The sequence below is a fragment of the Anas acuta genome, chromosome 8 (assembly GCF_963932015.1).
Source record: "Anas acuta chromosome 8, bAnaAcu1.1, whole genome shotgun sequence".
Classification (NCBI taxonomy): Eukaryota; Metazoa; Chordata; class Aves; order Anseriformes; family Anatidae; genus Anas; species Anas acuta.
Window position 1 is genome coordinate 29,136,821 of NC_088986.1, and position 13,144 is coordinate 29,149,964.

Genomic DNA, 13,144 nt, shown 5'->3' on the forward strand with positions numbered 1-13,144 from the left:
TGCTCTACCAACCATCCTATTTATTTATTTATTTATTTACTAAGAAAAGATCTATGATGCTAAAAGATTCTATGATGAAATTTTTCTTACCGGTTTCCCAGAATAAGTGTTTCCTGAGTAGCCCTGTAAAATATTAATAAGACATTTACTTTTGCTGTAGTAGACTACCCATGAACTGTTTAAAGAACATACATGAATCTAGAAAATGTCCTATATTAGTAGACTTTCATTTTACATTTTCCTTGCAATTTTTTCTCCCATTTTAAGTGAACGGTCTCAAGTAAGCACAGCTACACTTTTTTTATTCCATTAACAGTTTCAGAAGATTTTCAAAGCCATGTATCAATCTGAGTGAACAACAACGTTTGAAACTGAAACAGCTACCCTGGTATTTAAATACATAATTCCTAGCAAAATTATCCAAGCACTTTCCCCTAGACAAATAACAGATATATCAAAACGTTGTTGGTGGGAGGAATGAATGCAGCCTCACCCTAAGGTTGAAGTTTGAACAAAATATTCCAACTTTAATTTACTGGCCAGTTTTCTCAGGCATTTATGATTTATTTACTATTGTAACAAAATTTTAATTTTCAATTATATTAAACTATTTTAAATACTGTAAACAATATTTCCAAATTGTTTGTGGTATACTGAAAAAAGAATGTCCTTACTGGCTTTCCTTGATGACCACCTCCATAGGAAGATGAACCCTGAAAATAAAAATAAAAATAGCCAGTTTGTTTTGACTCTAAGCTTATTTGTACTTCATTATATACTTGCTAACTGGAATAAAGGACCACAGGACAATGAAACGTATTTTGTGCCCAGTCACCCCAAAATCCCAGAGCGTAGCCTATGTGAATAGCCTATGTGAATTAAGAATGCTTAGCATTGTCCTGTTGTAAATATTTGTTTGTGTGATGTATTAGTCATAGAAAATTTAATTCAAAGTTCTTAAGAAGGAGTTGGTTTGTAGTTATAATGTATTCAATGTATAGAAAGGAAAAAAATAAGGTCAAATTATACATTAATTCATTTGGAATCAGTCTACAGTTAGGAAAAAAAGGTAAATTAAAATTGAAATGAAGAATGAAAAAAAAAGGAAACGTTAAGAGTCTTTATGCTATAGCCCTATACAGCCCCAAAGAAAGCTCTAATAAGGAACATAATTTAAAATAAAAGTGAATACTGAAAAGCTAGTAATTCTACAAAATCTTATTTGGTCCTCTGACAAAGTAGCTCTGCTTATTTGAATGACATCGCCAACAAGAAATCTCACAGGCATTGACTCTAAGAAGTGACATCAAATATGGTACATAAAACGTCTCTCCTTTATGATTTAGATGGACGAAAATTAACAGTTGTGCCCACTTTTTAATGAACAGGTTCTATATGAACAGGTTTTATGTTCTATAAGAGAGAAACATGAAATAAGCACATTGCATGTGCTTATTTGTATCTCCTGCAATTGATTGACAAGAGCAAGGTCTAAATTACATGGTTGAAAACACTTAAAGGGAAAAGGTAAAAATAAACATAGTGAAGTAGCAACTATTGTGTCCTTCAAAATGAAAATATTTTCTTCAAAGAAAGCCAGGAGTATTTTCAAAGACATATATATATAAAATAATTGAAAAAGTGATCCCTGAACACACAGTGTATGATTGCTGAATGAATTTAAACAGAAGTAACTGTTCGTGAAAGTCCATTACTACAAATAATGGTCCTGTAGTCTCATTCTGTTATTACTAAAAATAATCTAGAGAATGACAAAGTCCATTTACTGAGTTAAATGCTGGCAAAAAAATTAGGGAACTGAGTGAAAATAAATCTTGTGTTTGCATTTGTTGAGATTATCCAAACACACTGCATATTTATTTTGAGTAACTCTCAGAAAATGTCTGCAATTAATTGGCTACACTTTTTTTCTTAAAAAAAAAAAAAAAAAAAAAAAAAGTAAAATGAAAAAACAGGCTTACCAGAAAAAAAACAAATAAATAAACAAAAAGTTGAACATGAAAAGTTTTTACTTACTGGTTTACCATATTGTCGGCCTCCTGAAGAAGATGAGCCCTGTAAGAAGACAATCAAACACCTTTTAGTTGAATAAAAAAGATCTTTTGTCACTGCTTTAAGACCATTTGTGCAGTACTTAGGACAAACTTACTTGAATGTTGTTTGAACAAAACTAACTGGGGTACTTAAAACCTCATCTATCTACTATACCTCAAAACAACAGCAATTTATTATTCTGAATCAAAATGCAGTGTATGATCAAAGATATGTTTTACACAAAGCAGTAATTATAATAATATAGATAATTCTTTTATTCAACTTGCTGAAGCTACTTTAATAGATATTTACATATCGATCTACCTCAGATATTTAAGCTCAGTAAAAATGAATGCATCTTTCAGCATCAAATAACTGACCCGGAGAGTACAGGGTCAGTTCCCATCACATTAGCAGTGATGGGAAGAGAATACACTCACCTGCCCACCATACTGGCTGCTTCCTGAGTGAGAAGATCCCTATAAATAAATAAATAAACAAATAAAATAAATAAAATAAAATCACAGAAAAAAAAAAGTACTTAAGTATTTGCAGAATAATAGAGTAACAACAGTTACTCCTTTTTGCTGTGCAGAATGAAATATCATAGAAAGACCTTGTGACAGGAGATAGCAGCAGCAATCTGGGAGTGTATTAATCTAAAAAGATGCAGTTGAAAAACTTCTGACTAATTCCTCTAAATTCTTTAACAGATGAAAGTAGTAAATTTGGCCATCACAAAACACCCGCTAAGACTACTCTTTGACAAATACATGGATTTCAAGTGCCTTTATGTATGGTTCTGTTCAAGAGAAGAAAAATTCTGCTTGTGATTTTTCTGTTAGGTGAAGCATGCATACAGAGAGCTTTGAGTGTATTTTTTTCCTTATTATTTCTAATAAGTAAGTTGGGAAAGATGTGATTTGTTATGAAGCTTATAAAACCTGAGTTATTTAGACCTCTGTTCTCTCTGTGCTACAAGAAATCATTGGCTCAATACAGTGATAGTGAACTCAAATGCTTTCCAGTGAAGTAAAAAGATTTTTTTTTTCCCAACAGAGTAATACTAATGAAAAATATGTTCTGCGCTCTTATGAGATAGGCATCTATTATATTTGTTAACTTTTTGGGCCAGTAATATTTCCTCTATCTGTAACAAACTACTAAGTCTACAAAAGGCACATAAGGAGCTGCTTACAGTGAGAGGTTTGAATTGCAGCTGAAGATTAGGAAAGAAGTATTGTTGGCAACACACTCAAATATGTATTTTCAGGGCAATATAGTCATATATTTTGCATCATATTTCCAAGTACTTAGTCTAAAAAATTGCAAAAATAAATGCTAACTAATAATAAGATTGAAAAATAACACAGAAAATAGATTTTTAACTGGTACCATAGCCATGGGCAACTGAAACATGAAAATGGTTTAATTATCTCTTGAAGTAAGAGGCATTCAGAGGTAAAACAACTGGAATTATGATCTATTCACTTTCTTTGTATTGAATTTTGTTGCTGTTTTTTTCATTTCAGTTACTAACAGACCCTGCATCGTATTTTTCATTTAATAAATAACAAGTAGGAATAAAGTCTTGAAAACAAAGAGTTGCTTGCCTGTCCCCCATACTGATTGCTTCCAGAATAAGATGGACCCTGTAAAACAAAAAAAATAATAAAGTGAAATTTTGAAGCTTTGTATTTCTTTTTTTTTTTTCTTTTTCTTTTCCCCCCCCCAACTACCACGCACCAAAAAATGGATCTAATCTAAACAATATTCTTAACACCAAGTAACTGAAAGAGCCTTATAGTTATTAATGCAGGTGGCAGATGGCTACATCAGAGAAAGAGCACTGTTACGCACTACGTTAGTATTTTTTCAATGAGATAAAACCTGCGAAATATTTTCAAATATTTTTTCAAAGTTTCTAAAGGTTTCTAAAACTACAATCTTGACTACTATTAAAATCTTGGCTCTGATAAAGTCAACAGACACTATAAAAAGATACAATTGAAATCTGAAGAGATTGATTCAATAAAAGCCAGATATAGTCCATTAAGAGCTCTGTCCCTATCTCTGTGATTAACTTAAATATTTAATGTCTTCTGGGCGAATATGGCAACCAAGCCATGTTAATTCCCGAGAAGCTACTCTGTTCAAGTGTTAAAGAATAATTGCTTACCTGTCCACCATGGTAGCTGTTTCCTCCAAAAGAGCCCTATATTCAACAAAAAATAGCAATTGTTACTTTGTGTAAAATTCAGTCTTATGTAGAGGAAAAACATAAGAGCATAAAAGCATCAAGAACATAATCTTGACTTATTGTGCCTGTGAAGTAATTCACACTGATTGCTAGTATACTTTTCTAGTTGGTTGATCAAACAAGTAAAGGTTTTAGTTTCAATTACTCCTTATTCCTTCACATTGGTTGCTTGCAAAGAGAAGCAAGCTAATAGTTTATATGCTGTTTTTAGCACTTCTGATACTCAGTGGTATACTTATGCAACATGGTTTTTGCTTGATTTCATAAGGTGAGAAAGAAGAAGTTAAGCAATTTTGTCTATACTGTAGCAACAGATAACTGAATCCAGTTAAAAAACAAATTAGCATAAAATTCAAAGCAGGTGTTTTTTGTTTGTTTTTAGTAGTTACAAAAATATAGAAAATACACTAAGACAGAAAAATGAAAATAGTAACCTTTAAAATAAATAAATAAATATGTTGCTCTGCTCCCACCTGAAAGCATTTTAAGCCAAGAATTTTATATTCAAGCTTGCTATTTCAATCATTCTGTTAATAACTATCATAGAAAGAGCAGTATCACACACACATATACCAAAAACAGCAAATACGCTATGAGATACTTGGAAAATCGTTTCTCAGAAAACTTCTGCACCTCTCTTACAAACCAAAGAAATGAAATGCTTTGAAGTAGTTTTTCATGTCTGGGTATTTTAGCGAATTGGCACTGGGTTTCCTTCAATACAACTGGAGAACATTACTATTTATTTTATCCAGGGTGGGGAAAGTGCAATTTATTTCCCACTTTTTTTTTTTTTTTTTTTAAATAGAAATGCATCTGGGTGGGTAGCTAGTTTTGAATACAATATTACAGTTGCAAGTCAATTAATATTTTAGTCCTTAGCAAGTTCAAAATCTCTCACTTAAGCACAATGCCAAACAACTATTATCATTCATATAAATTCACAGGAAGAATTAATTCAAGTGTAGTTCCTTGGGAACATTCCACTTACACATTACTACAGAAATAATGTAATATACAAAGTAATATAATACAAAGAATACTTACTGAGCTTCCACCAGGACACAGACATCCACCCTGTATTACATACAAAACAAACAAGTTTATTTTTTAAGGAGTACATGATTGGAAGAAGCTTCTGAATTAAAAAGTCAAACTCATATTTGGCTATTGCAAGAGAACAGACTCAAGTTCCTGCTCAAAGACTCACTAAGCACCTTCTAAAAATTATCTTCTTTCTCTCTCCACTGTTCTTTCAGGCAAGTTGTGCATTCACTGTATTTTTTTCTTTTTTAAGTTAGTTAGTTTGTTTTTTAATATAATCTTATTTGTCATTTACTCTTACAGTGAAAACTATACTCCCACAAGGGCATGTAAAGAAATCTGAGTACAGAAAAAGTGTTGGTTATTCCTCTCCCACCTCCCCTGAAAAGAGGCCAGAGCAGCTGGAATGAATGCAGTATTCTTACACGCTACAGATATTAGGGAAAACTTTGGCCTTTGGGATCGCTGAATGACATGCAAAAAGAAAATAGCATGCCACCTAGGCTTCGGGCAAGAAGGACAGTGGTGAGAAAAAACAGTTCTTGTGAAGGAAAGATACACAGGTAAATTGGGAGTGCCTGTCACTAGCACAATTGACTGGTATTGAGAAAGAAAAGCCTACCTGTCCACCATATTGGCTGCCTCCTGAAGAAAAGCCCTAGAATAAAAATGAGAAACAAATTATTTCTGTGTTACTCAGTAACATTCTTGATTGTTCTCTGTTCCTTAGCCTTTTAAACTGTTTCTGTTTAAAAACAAAAATGGATTTCTTAGATCAAGGTTGAATTTAAGGAAGCATTTCCAATATAGTCACACAGACCCCTGTAGCATTTGCTCATATCATGGCATACCACATAGACCTGTGTTTTGCAATCCTCAACACTTTTGCTTAAAGCTATGCTTCCTTAGATTTTTATTTTTTATTTTTCCAAACATTACAGAACAATGTTTTCTTGATGAACTCTTTACCAGAACTGCAAATACTATGAAGGTAGAGGTTTTACCTGTCCACTGTACTGACTGCTTCCTGAAGAAGCTATACCCTAAAGAAATAAGGAAGCATTTATATTTGTTGCACATTCTTTAACTTACAACCTGTTATTGAAAAACACAATTTTATTTTCCATGGATTTAAAAGCCACAGGAATATAAACTCTTCCTTTATAACCATTTAAAAATATCTGTTGGTCTTTAAAATGGCTATATTTTTAAATAGTACAATAAAGTTTAAATCAAAGGGAGCTTCACACAAGTGCAAATAGTACAGCTCCACTGAATTCTGTGGTCAGGGCAGGTGCATGTGTTTCACATTCCTGAATGGGCTGACACAGTAGGTCTTAAATTTATCTACTCTGCCTGAACAGTGCTTTGCTGTAAGCCACCTTATATAAAGGACCCTGTTTTTCTCAGAACAGGGAAAGAGAGAAAGGTGAACAACAGGAAAACAACCCAGAGAGAGAAAAACAGTTGTCACCTATCCTCCATAATGTCTGCCACCTGAGAAAAATGGACCCTGACACAAAGATACCAATTATTATTTATATCAAAAAGCTTCTTTACAGGATTTTGAAAGAAGTGCTATTTTCTTTCTCTGTTGTACAATGAAGGATTACAGAAAAGCACTCATCTTACTCCTTTATGTGTTCTATTCAAGTTAGGGACGATCTGTAACATGAATCTTCAATAATACTGACAGTAAGGAGTGATCATGACCTATTATGACTCTATATGTAGTTGCATTTGGGGGGCATTTTATTTTGACTGAAAATTTATTTCTCATCTAATTTCCTTTCCAATGAATCTGATGAGATATGTTTTCAGAAGATAAGGGCCAGTCTGTTGGGAGGTTTCACTGCATATGAAAGGCTCCCCGTAAGACTGCTCCAGGAACCTTCTTCATCCTCTTTCATTTCACAAGGGCATAGAACACCTTCCTTTAGCAACTCCTAACCTTCTCCCATTCCCTTCCTGAGGCACGTTGTTTCTCTGATACCAGCTCTGTACTTGCATTTTGCTAAGGGAGGTGAGGTGTTCCATTGGTTGAAGTAGAGGAGGAATGCAACTCAATTCCACACTTCTTACAGTGAGAACTAAGAAACCATAACAGTAGTAGAAGGCAAGAAGGTTCTAGAATGAGGAGTGTAAGTCAGAGGCTACAACAGAAGTACTGTCCTTTCATATTTTTTGTATTGTTTCAGATCACGATCATTAGAAAGCTGATGATCTATAGTCATATTAACAGAGCTTACTCAAAATTATATTTTTTGCAGTAAATACAAAAGTAGTGAGTTATGAGATAGAAAGTGTGTCTGTTAGCATAAGAACTACACAGGAAGAGATTCTCACCTGTCCTCCATACTGGCTGCCTCCTGAAGAAGGTGAACCCTGAACAAAAAGAATTAAGTGTTCTTTACGGCCATGTTATAGTACTCCTTTGTACCATCATCCATACAAAAGAAAGGTACCCCATTTCTTTCACTGCAAAACTATGAGTCGGATTAACCAGACTGTGTAAAATATCTGATGCATCTACCATGATGCATCAGAAATTACACCTCCTAAAAACTCTCTTGTGGTTTTGTATCATGTACATTTACAGTTACTATAAGCAGCAAACTAAGTAGAATATAAAAATAACCAATCTTAGAGTAGCCTCTTACAAAGAACTACTTATTATCTCGTATAAATTCATAAATACCAAAAGGGAGGAATTCTTACCTGTCCACCATACTGGCTGCCTCCTGAGGAAGGTGAACCCTGAATGTCAACAGAAAAGAAACTGAAACTTCTTTACATCCATATAAAGAGACTTTAAAAGTTTTTGGTTAGCTTCACAAACTATTTATTTCAGAAAGACATGGCATCTTACCCCAAGGGACTGTATTCACATATACACACTTTTATGACCTACTCCTGCAAATTTCTGGAGCCATATGACTCAACCATGTATTTTACATTCTATTTCTTCTTAGTCTTAAATATGGCCTTCATCTAAACTTGTTCAGTTTAATCACAGTAGCAAGCAGAGTGCTATATTGAAAGACTTTCTAGGATTATAGACTAATATAAATTAATTTAAAGGTGGGCAGACATCAAATAAGATACAAGTTATGCTTAGGTAAAAAAAAAATATAAGTGGGGACTATTAATGCTTACTCGTCCACCATAATGGCTGCCTCCATAAGATGATGGTCCCTGGAAAAATATTGCAAATTGTTTTTTTCTGTTTCACAAGATTTAACAGAAAACAAAGTAACTCATGGATATGAGAATACATCTGCATTTTGTTCTTTTACTGTTTTGTTTATAATCTTCACAAAATAAACCCTGCATTTTCATTTTCTTTAAATTCACAATATTACTAGAGAATAGATCACTAAAAATGTTCTCAAAATTTTAAATTGTGGCAGCTATCCTGATAATCTTTCAGTTGATAAGAGTCAAATATTGGTAAGAAAAGATAATATAGAAATATTAAAAATAAGAGCTTACTTGTCCACCGTAACGGCTAGTTTCAGAGGAATATGAATCCTGTAAAAAATGCCAAAGAAGTGAATTATTTGCCGTAGGATTTCCTTAAATCAAACCACTACTATCCCAGGACAATAGGAGCAAGACAACAAGATAAAAGGGAAGACAGGTTAGCAAGACTTTTGGTATGCTCTAATCACTAGAGTTCAAGCCTTACCACAGAACTTCAGGAAATACCTGAATTGCCAATCCATACTGAATTTTTTACTTTTAAAACACAAGCACTTTTGTTTCTCTTGATGAACTGCAATGTCACAGTACTCCTGAAAACATTTTCTCTTTTGTTCTGCAGACATGATAAGGCTTACATACCTTTCAAAAGGTCACAATGGAAATTATTTTCTACCTTGCCTCACCATGTACCTCAAGATTTTCTCTCAGAGAAATAGCAAATAATTTCTTCCTGCACAATCTAGCACATGCTCCTTTATGCTTATGAGACAGGTGCTAATGTGATGAAAGATATTTTGTTGGATACGTGATTTTTCTCCAACAGAATCCTTTCTACTGCAGATGATGTAGAATAAAACAAAACAGCATTCGCCTCAAATCAAACTTCTTTGTCAGCAATACAAGCAGCATGACACCAGAACATGCATCTTTCAAACAAGCCTTTCTGCCTGGACATTTTTTTTGTTGTTGTTTTGTTTTCCGTGACTCAAATTCTTTATTTCTGATGAATGATCATATGTCACTGTTATTGATAATGTTTTGATGACACTTATCATGATTCACAATTCTTTTATGTCACCACACTTATAATTGTGAGTTTGAATAAAAAATGCTGCATTCTGGTTCATTGTTTCCCACATGTATTTTTTATGTGACCATCATCATGCAAGCTCCCCAAAAATGAGGGCAACTAGTTGCTCAGAATGCCATCATATACTGCTTTTAGGATGTACCAAACTCAACAAATTTAATTTACTGAGTTTTTGCTCTCTAAACAAAGTTCCCACAAACAAACTGAACTCAATAGAGTTTTTGAATAACCATCATTTTCCAAAGTGTCAGGGTGGCTTTTCTTTCTGAATGAGTACTTACTTGGCTACTGTAATAGCTGCCTCCAGAAGAAGATGTGCCCTGTGGAAGAAAAAAATATCAGTTATTTTTCTCTAACAGAACTATTTTAAAGACTTCTGGGAGGACAATAGTACTTGCAGTTCTATTTTAACTCTTTTGCTTGAGTTTAAAATCCACTCAAAATGTAAAGTCCATCCTTCCCTATTTTGCTAACATGTCTAGAATTCAGTATGTACCTGTCCAGTAGAATGGCTGTCCCTAGAGCACTTTTAGAGGAGAAATATCAGTTATTTCACTTCAGAGGATCTGACTGAAGGACAGGCAGTTTATTTCTTTCAGTTTAAAAATCAGTGAACACGCTGAAGAATGACACACCCACAAAAAAGCTTTTAATATTCATTCTCACAGAGTACTATGGACCTTTTGAATTCTGCTGTTTTTCCACAAGATCCGCTAAGCCTCATTATGAAACAAAACTGTTTTGTGTCTAGTACATAATGTTAAACACTTGTCAGAAATGTGTCCTTCATAAGGAATCCTTACTGCGCAAAATGGCTTTCCAATTGCGCTGTAGAGAAGATACTAAAAGACAACATTCTGAGGTGGACCCCAACATCCAGCTGGGGGAGAACTGAGACCTACATTAAGTATACACAAGCCATTTTCCCATGCTGAGGTACTGGGTACATCTGTGCATTGTGGATTGGATCAGGAGTGTACCATTGAGATGAAATTCCAGGTAGCACCCACTCACTACAGTGGTTTGCATCATGAAGTGGTCTTGGAGGGAATGAATTAGATGCCTTTCAGGTGAAACTAAATTGGAAGATGTTCTTTAGGGACACAATGCCTTTCAGTAGTAAACTGCCTTTTGGTCCACAAGACTAGAACTAACCCTTCTGGAAATGTGTATAGTGTGGCCATCAATTCATCAGCAATGACCGTTTCACTCTGTATATCTGTTTCTATAAGCTTGCAGTAGTTGTTCATGTATACAGAGCTGCTATGTTCCCTTACTCTATATACAACCCCCGATTCAGAACTGCTCTCTGAAGATGGCCAAGTCAGTATAAAAAAAACTCAGTCCTAATCAGAAGATTGAAAGAAAGCAAACTCCACCATAATATTAAGGATGTAGAACACAGACAAGTTAGAATATTTTCCTAACTGTAAATCTATACACATTCCTACTTCTTACAAGAGAAGCACAAGGCTAGTTCTATTTATCCCACAGTATTAATTCATACGGTGCATTTATGTAGCTGTGTCTAAGCTGGCTTTATGCCAGCTAGCAGACTGACAAGAATGCCACAGAGTTCAGTGCTAGGTACAGAAAGATCCCAGTGCTTTTTTTTTTCCCTTCTAGTACAGCACATATGGAGTTCCAGTGACATGTACTGCATGACTTTCTAACTCATGAGGAACAAAATTGATCTTGAGAATGCTTTAAAACAGGTCTCTCCTGCAAAAAGAGTTCTTATCCATATGAGGTGATTAAGATCACATAATTACTGATCAATGAAATACTAAACTATTTCTTGCAGTGAATGATCTGAGAGGAATACAAAACAGATAAAACTGTGTGTCCCTAGGGGATATTTTGACATCATTCCAAGGAAGGCAATGGAACTGATTCCCAAAGTAAATATTTAAATTGTTATGTACCTGTCTTTCTGCCAAACATTTTCATTCAAAGACTTCTGTTTGAATGAATAATATCTCAAATGGAAAGAGAAATTGAATGATGCAAGAAGGTCCTGTGTATATTTTAAATTGTAACTAATTAATTTTCGGAAGTGTTTAACTATTCACTATTGACTCTTTTTAGTCTCTCTAGACATCACATTGACAGAAGAACACAGGACACGCTTAAGAGGTGATGAACGCTGCTTACATTTGCAGAGGAATTGCTTCTCAGTGAGGTAGGTGATCCACCCTGTGGGGAAGGAGGAAAAAAAAAAAGGTAAAATAAGTTATCCTTTGCTTTGTCTTTAATCAAACTAAAAATGAAACAAAACCTTACAATGCATCTTCCTTGGTACTTTAAAAGAAGAATATCACAGTTTGAAGTTACATTATACTAAAATTTCTCTTTTCTTAACTTGCCAAGATAACTAACTGTCCTTTTTGGCCTGTAAGGCCAAAAGAACCATCACAAAGAACCATTTTTTATCTACCCATGACTGATTACCTAGAAAATAAGAACACTACCCAAGTTGTGGGAGTGTCTTTTACATGCTACAAGTTGGTTGACCACATATTATTTTGCTTTGGAAAACATATGGTACCTTATTTCACAGCCTAAATAATTTGATAAGGACTTAAAAGACAATGAAAGGTCCTTAAAAGGACAAATGAGAGGTGTTTCAGAGTTTTTTTTTTTTTTTAATGAGACTGATATATTTCTGAGTCAACTTTTTTACAGCTGGCAATTTCATAGACTTTGTTATTTTAGCCTCCCTTCATGATGAAACTTTTGTCAATTAACTCTGGTATTTAATTTAGAGTTCTACTCTACAGTAAAACCACTATTGCCTTTCTTTAGAATTGTTATTTATTTTTAAGAAGACATATACGTTTCTATAGATACTGTATGGTAACTGAAAGCTACTGTTCAGTGAATACACCTTGGTGCCAGCAGTGGGCATCTGAATTCTGCATCTTGGCATAATGAGAAATATCTTTTATCATGCCAATTATATGTAACATCACCAAATGAACAATGAATATAAAATCAAATAGTACTTTCAAATAGATAAGTAAATGAGTTATAAATAAATAGGTATACAGATAGTTTTCCAGATTAATATATAGTAAGAAAAAAATACAATGAACAAACAACACTTACAGAACTTGCGCCAGAGCAATCACATCCACCCTGTAAAGAATCCAGAAGGTATTTAAGATCACAAAAACAGAGCACTGAAAGGGACTCTAGTTACAATTCTTCTACAATCTCAGGTATACAAACCATAAAATAACATTCATATCTGTCCAAGTTCTCTCTAGAAATTAATCTATTTTTTGTTCTCTCCATTCTTTGCAACTATTCGTGGGGTAAAACCTAATTTTATCTTCAAATCTGTTATCTACAGTTTTTACTTTGAGAACTCTACTCACCAAATGTGTAAGTAAAAAAAATCTGAGTAGGACTACAGAACAAGTCTTGATTATTCTCCCCCCCTCAAAGAGGCCAGAGCGGCTGGAATACATTCAGTATTCTTACATACT

General features: G+C 34.0%; 1 protein-coding gene across 8 annotated transcripts in view; it reads right to left on the bottom strand.

The window, feature by feature from the left end:
• The window catches only part of SLC35A3 (solute carrier family 35 member A3), a 57,120-nt gene that overhangs the window by 28,258 nt on the left and 15,718 nt on the right, over window positions 1-13,144 (bottom strand). For 5 of the 8 annotated variants that reach the window (XM_068690493.1, XM_068690492.1, XM_068690489.1 and 2 more), the window contains 16 exons: window positions 12,762-12,791; window positions 11,808-11,849; window positions 9,935-9,973; window positions 8,852-8,890; window positions 8,516-8,554; window positions 8,078-8,116; window positions 7,706-7,744; window positions 6,364-6,402; window positions 5,982-6,017; window positions 5,363-5,392; window positions 4,235-4,270; window positions 3,669-3,707; window positions 2,496-2,534; window positions 2,038-2,076; window positions 675-713; window positions 91-123 (listed from right to left, as the gene is read on the bottom strand). In XM_068690493.1, the coding sequence (XP_068546594.1) occupies window positions 91-123; window positions 675-713; window positions 2,038-2,076; window positions 2,496-2,534; window positions 3,669-3,707; window positions 4,235-4,270; window positions 5,363-5,392; window positions 5,982-6,017; window positions 6,364-6,402; window positions 7,706-7,744; window positions 8,078-8,116; window positions 8,516-8,554; window positions 8,852-8,890; window positions 9,935-9,973; window positions 11,808-11,849; window positions 12,762-12,791 (597 nt within the window). The remainder of the gene's footprint in view (window positions 1-90; window positions 124-674; window positions 714-2,037; window positions 2,077-2,495; window positions 2,535-3,668; window positions 3,708-4,234; window positions 4,271-5,362; window positions 5,393-5,981; window positions 6,018-6,363; window positions 6,403-7,705; window positions 7,745-8,077; window positions 8,117-8,515; window positions 8,555-8,851; window positions 8,891-9,934; window positions 9,974-11,807; window positions 11,850-12,761; window positions 12,792-13,144) is intronic. The other 3 variants (XM_068690488.1, XM_068690487.1, XM_068690491.1) reach the window with 3 other exon arrangements.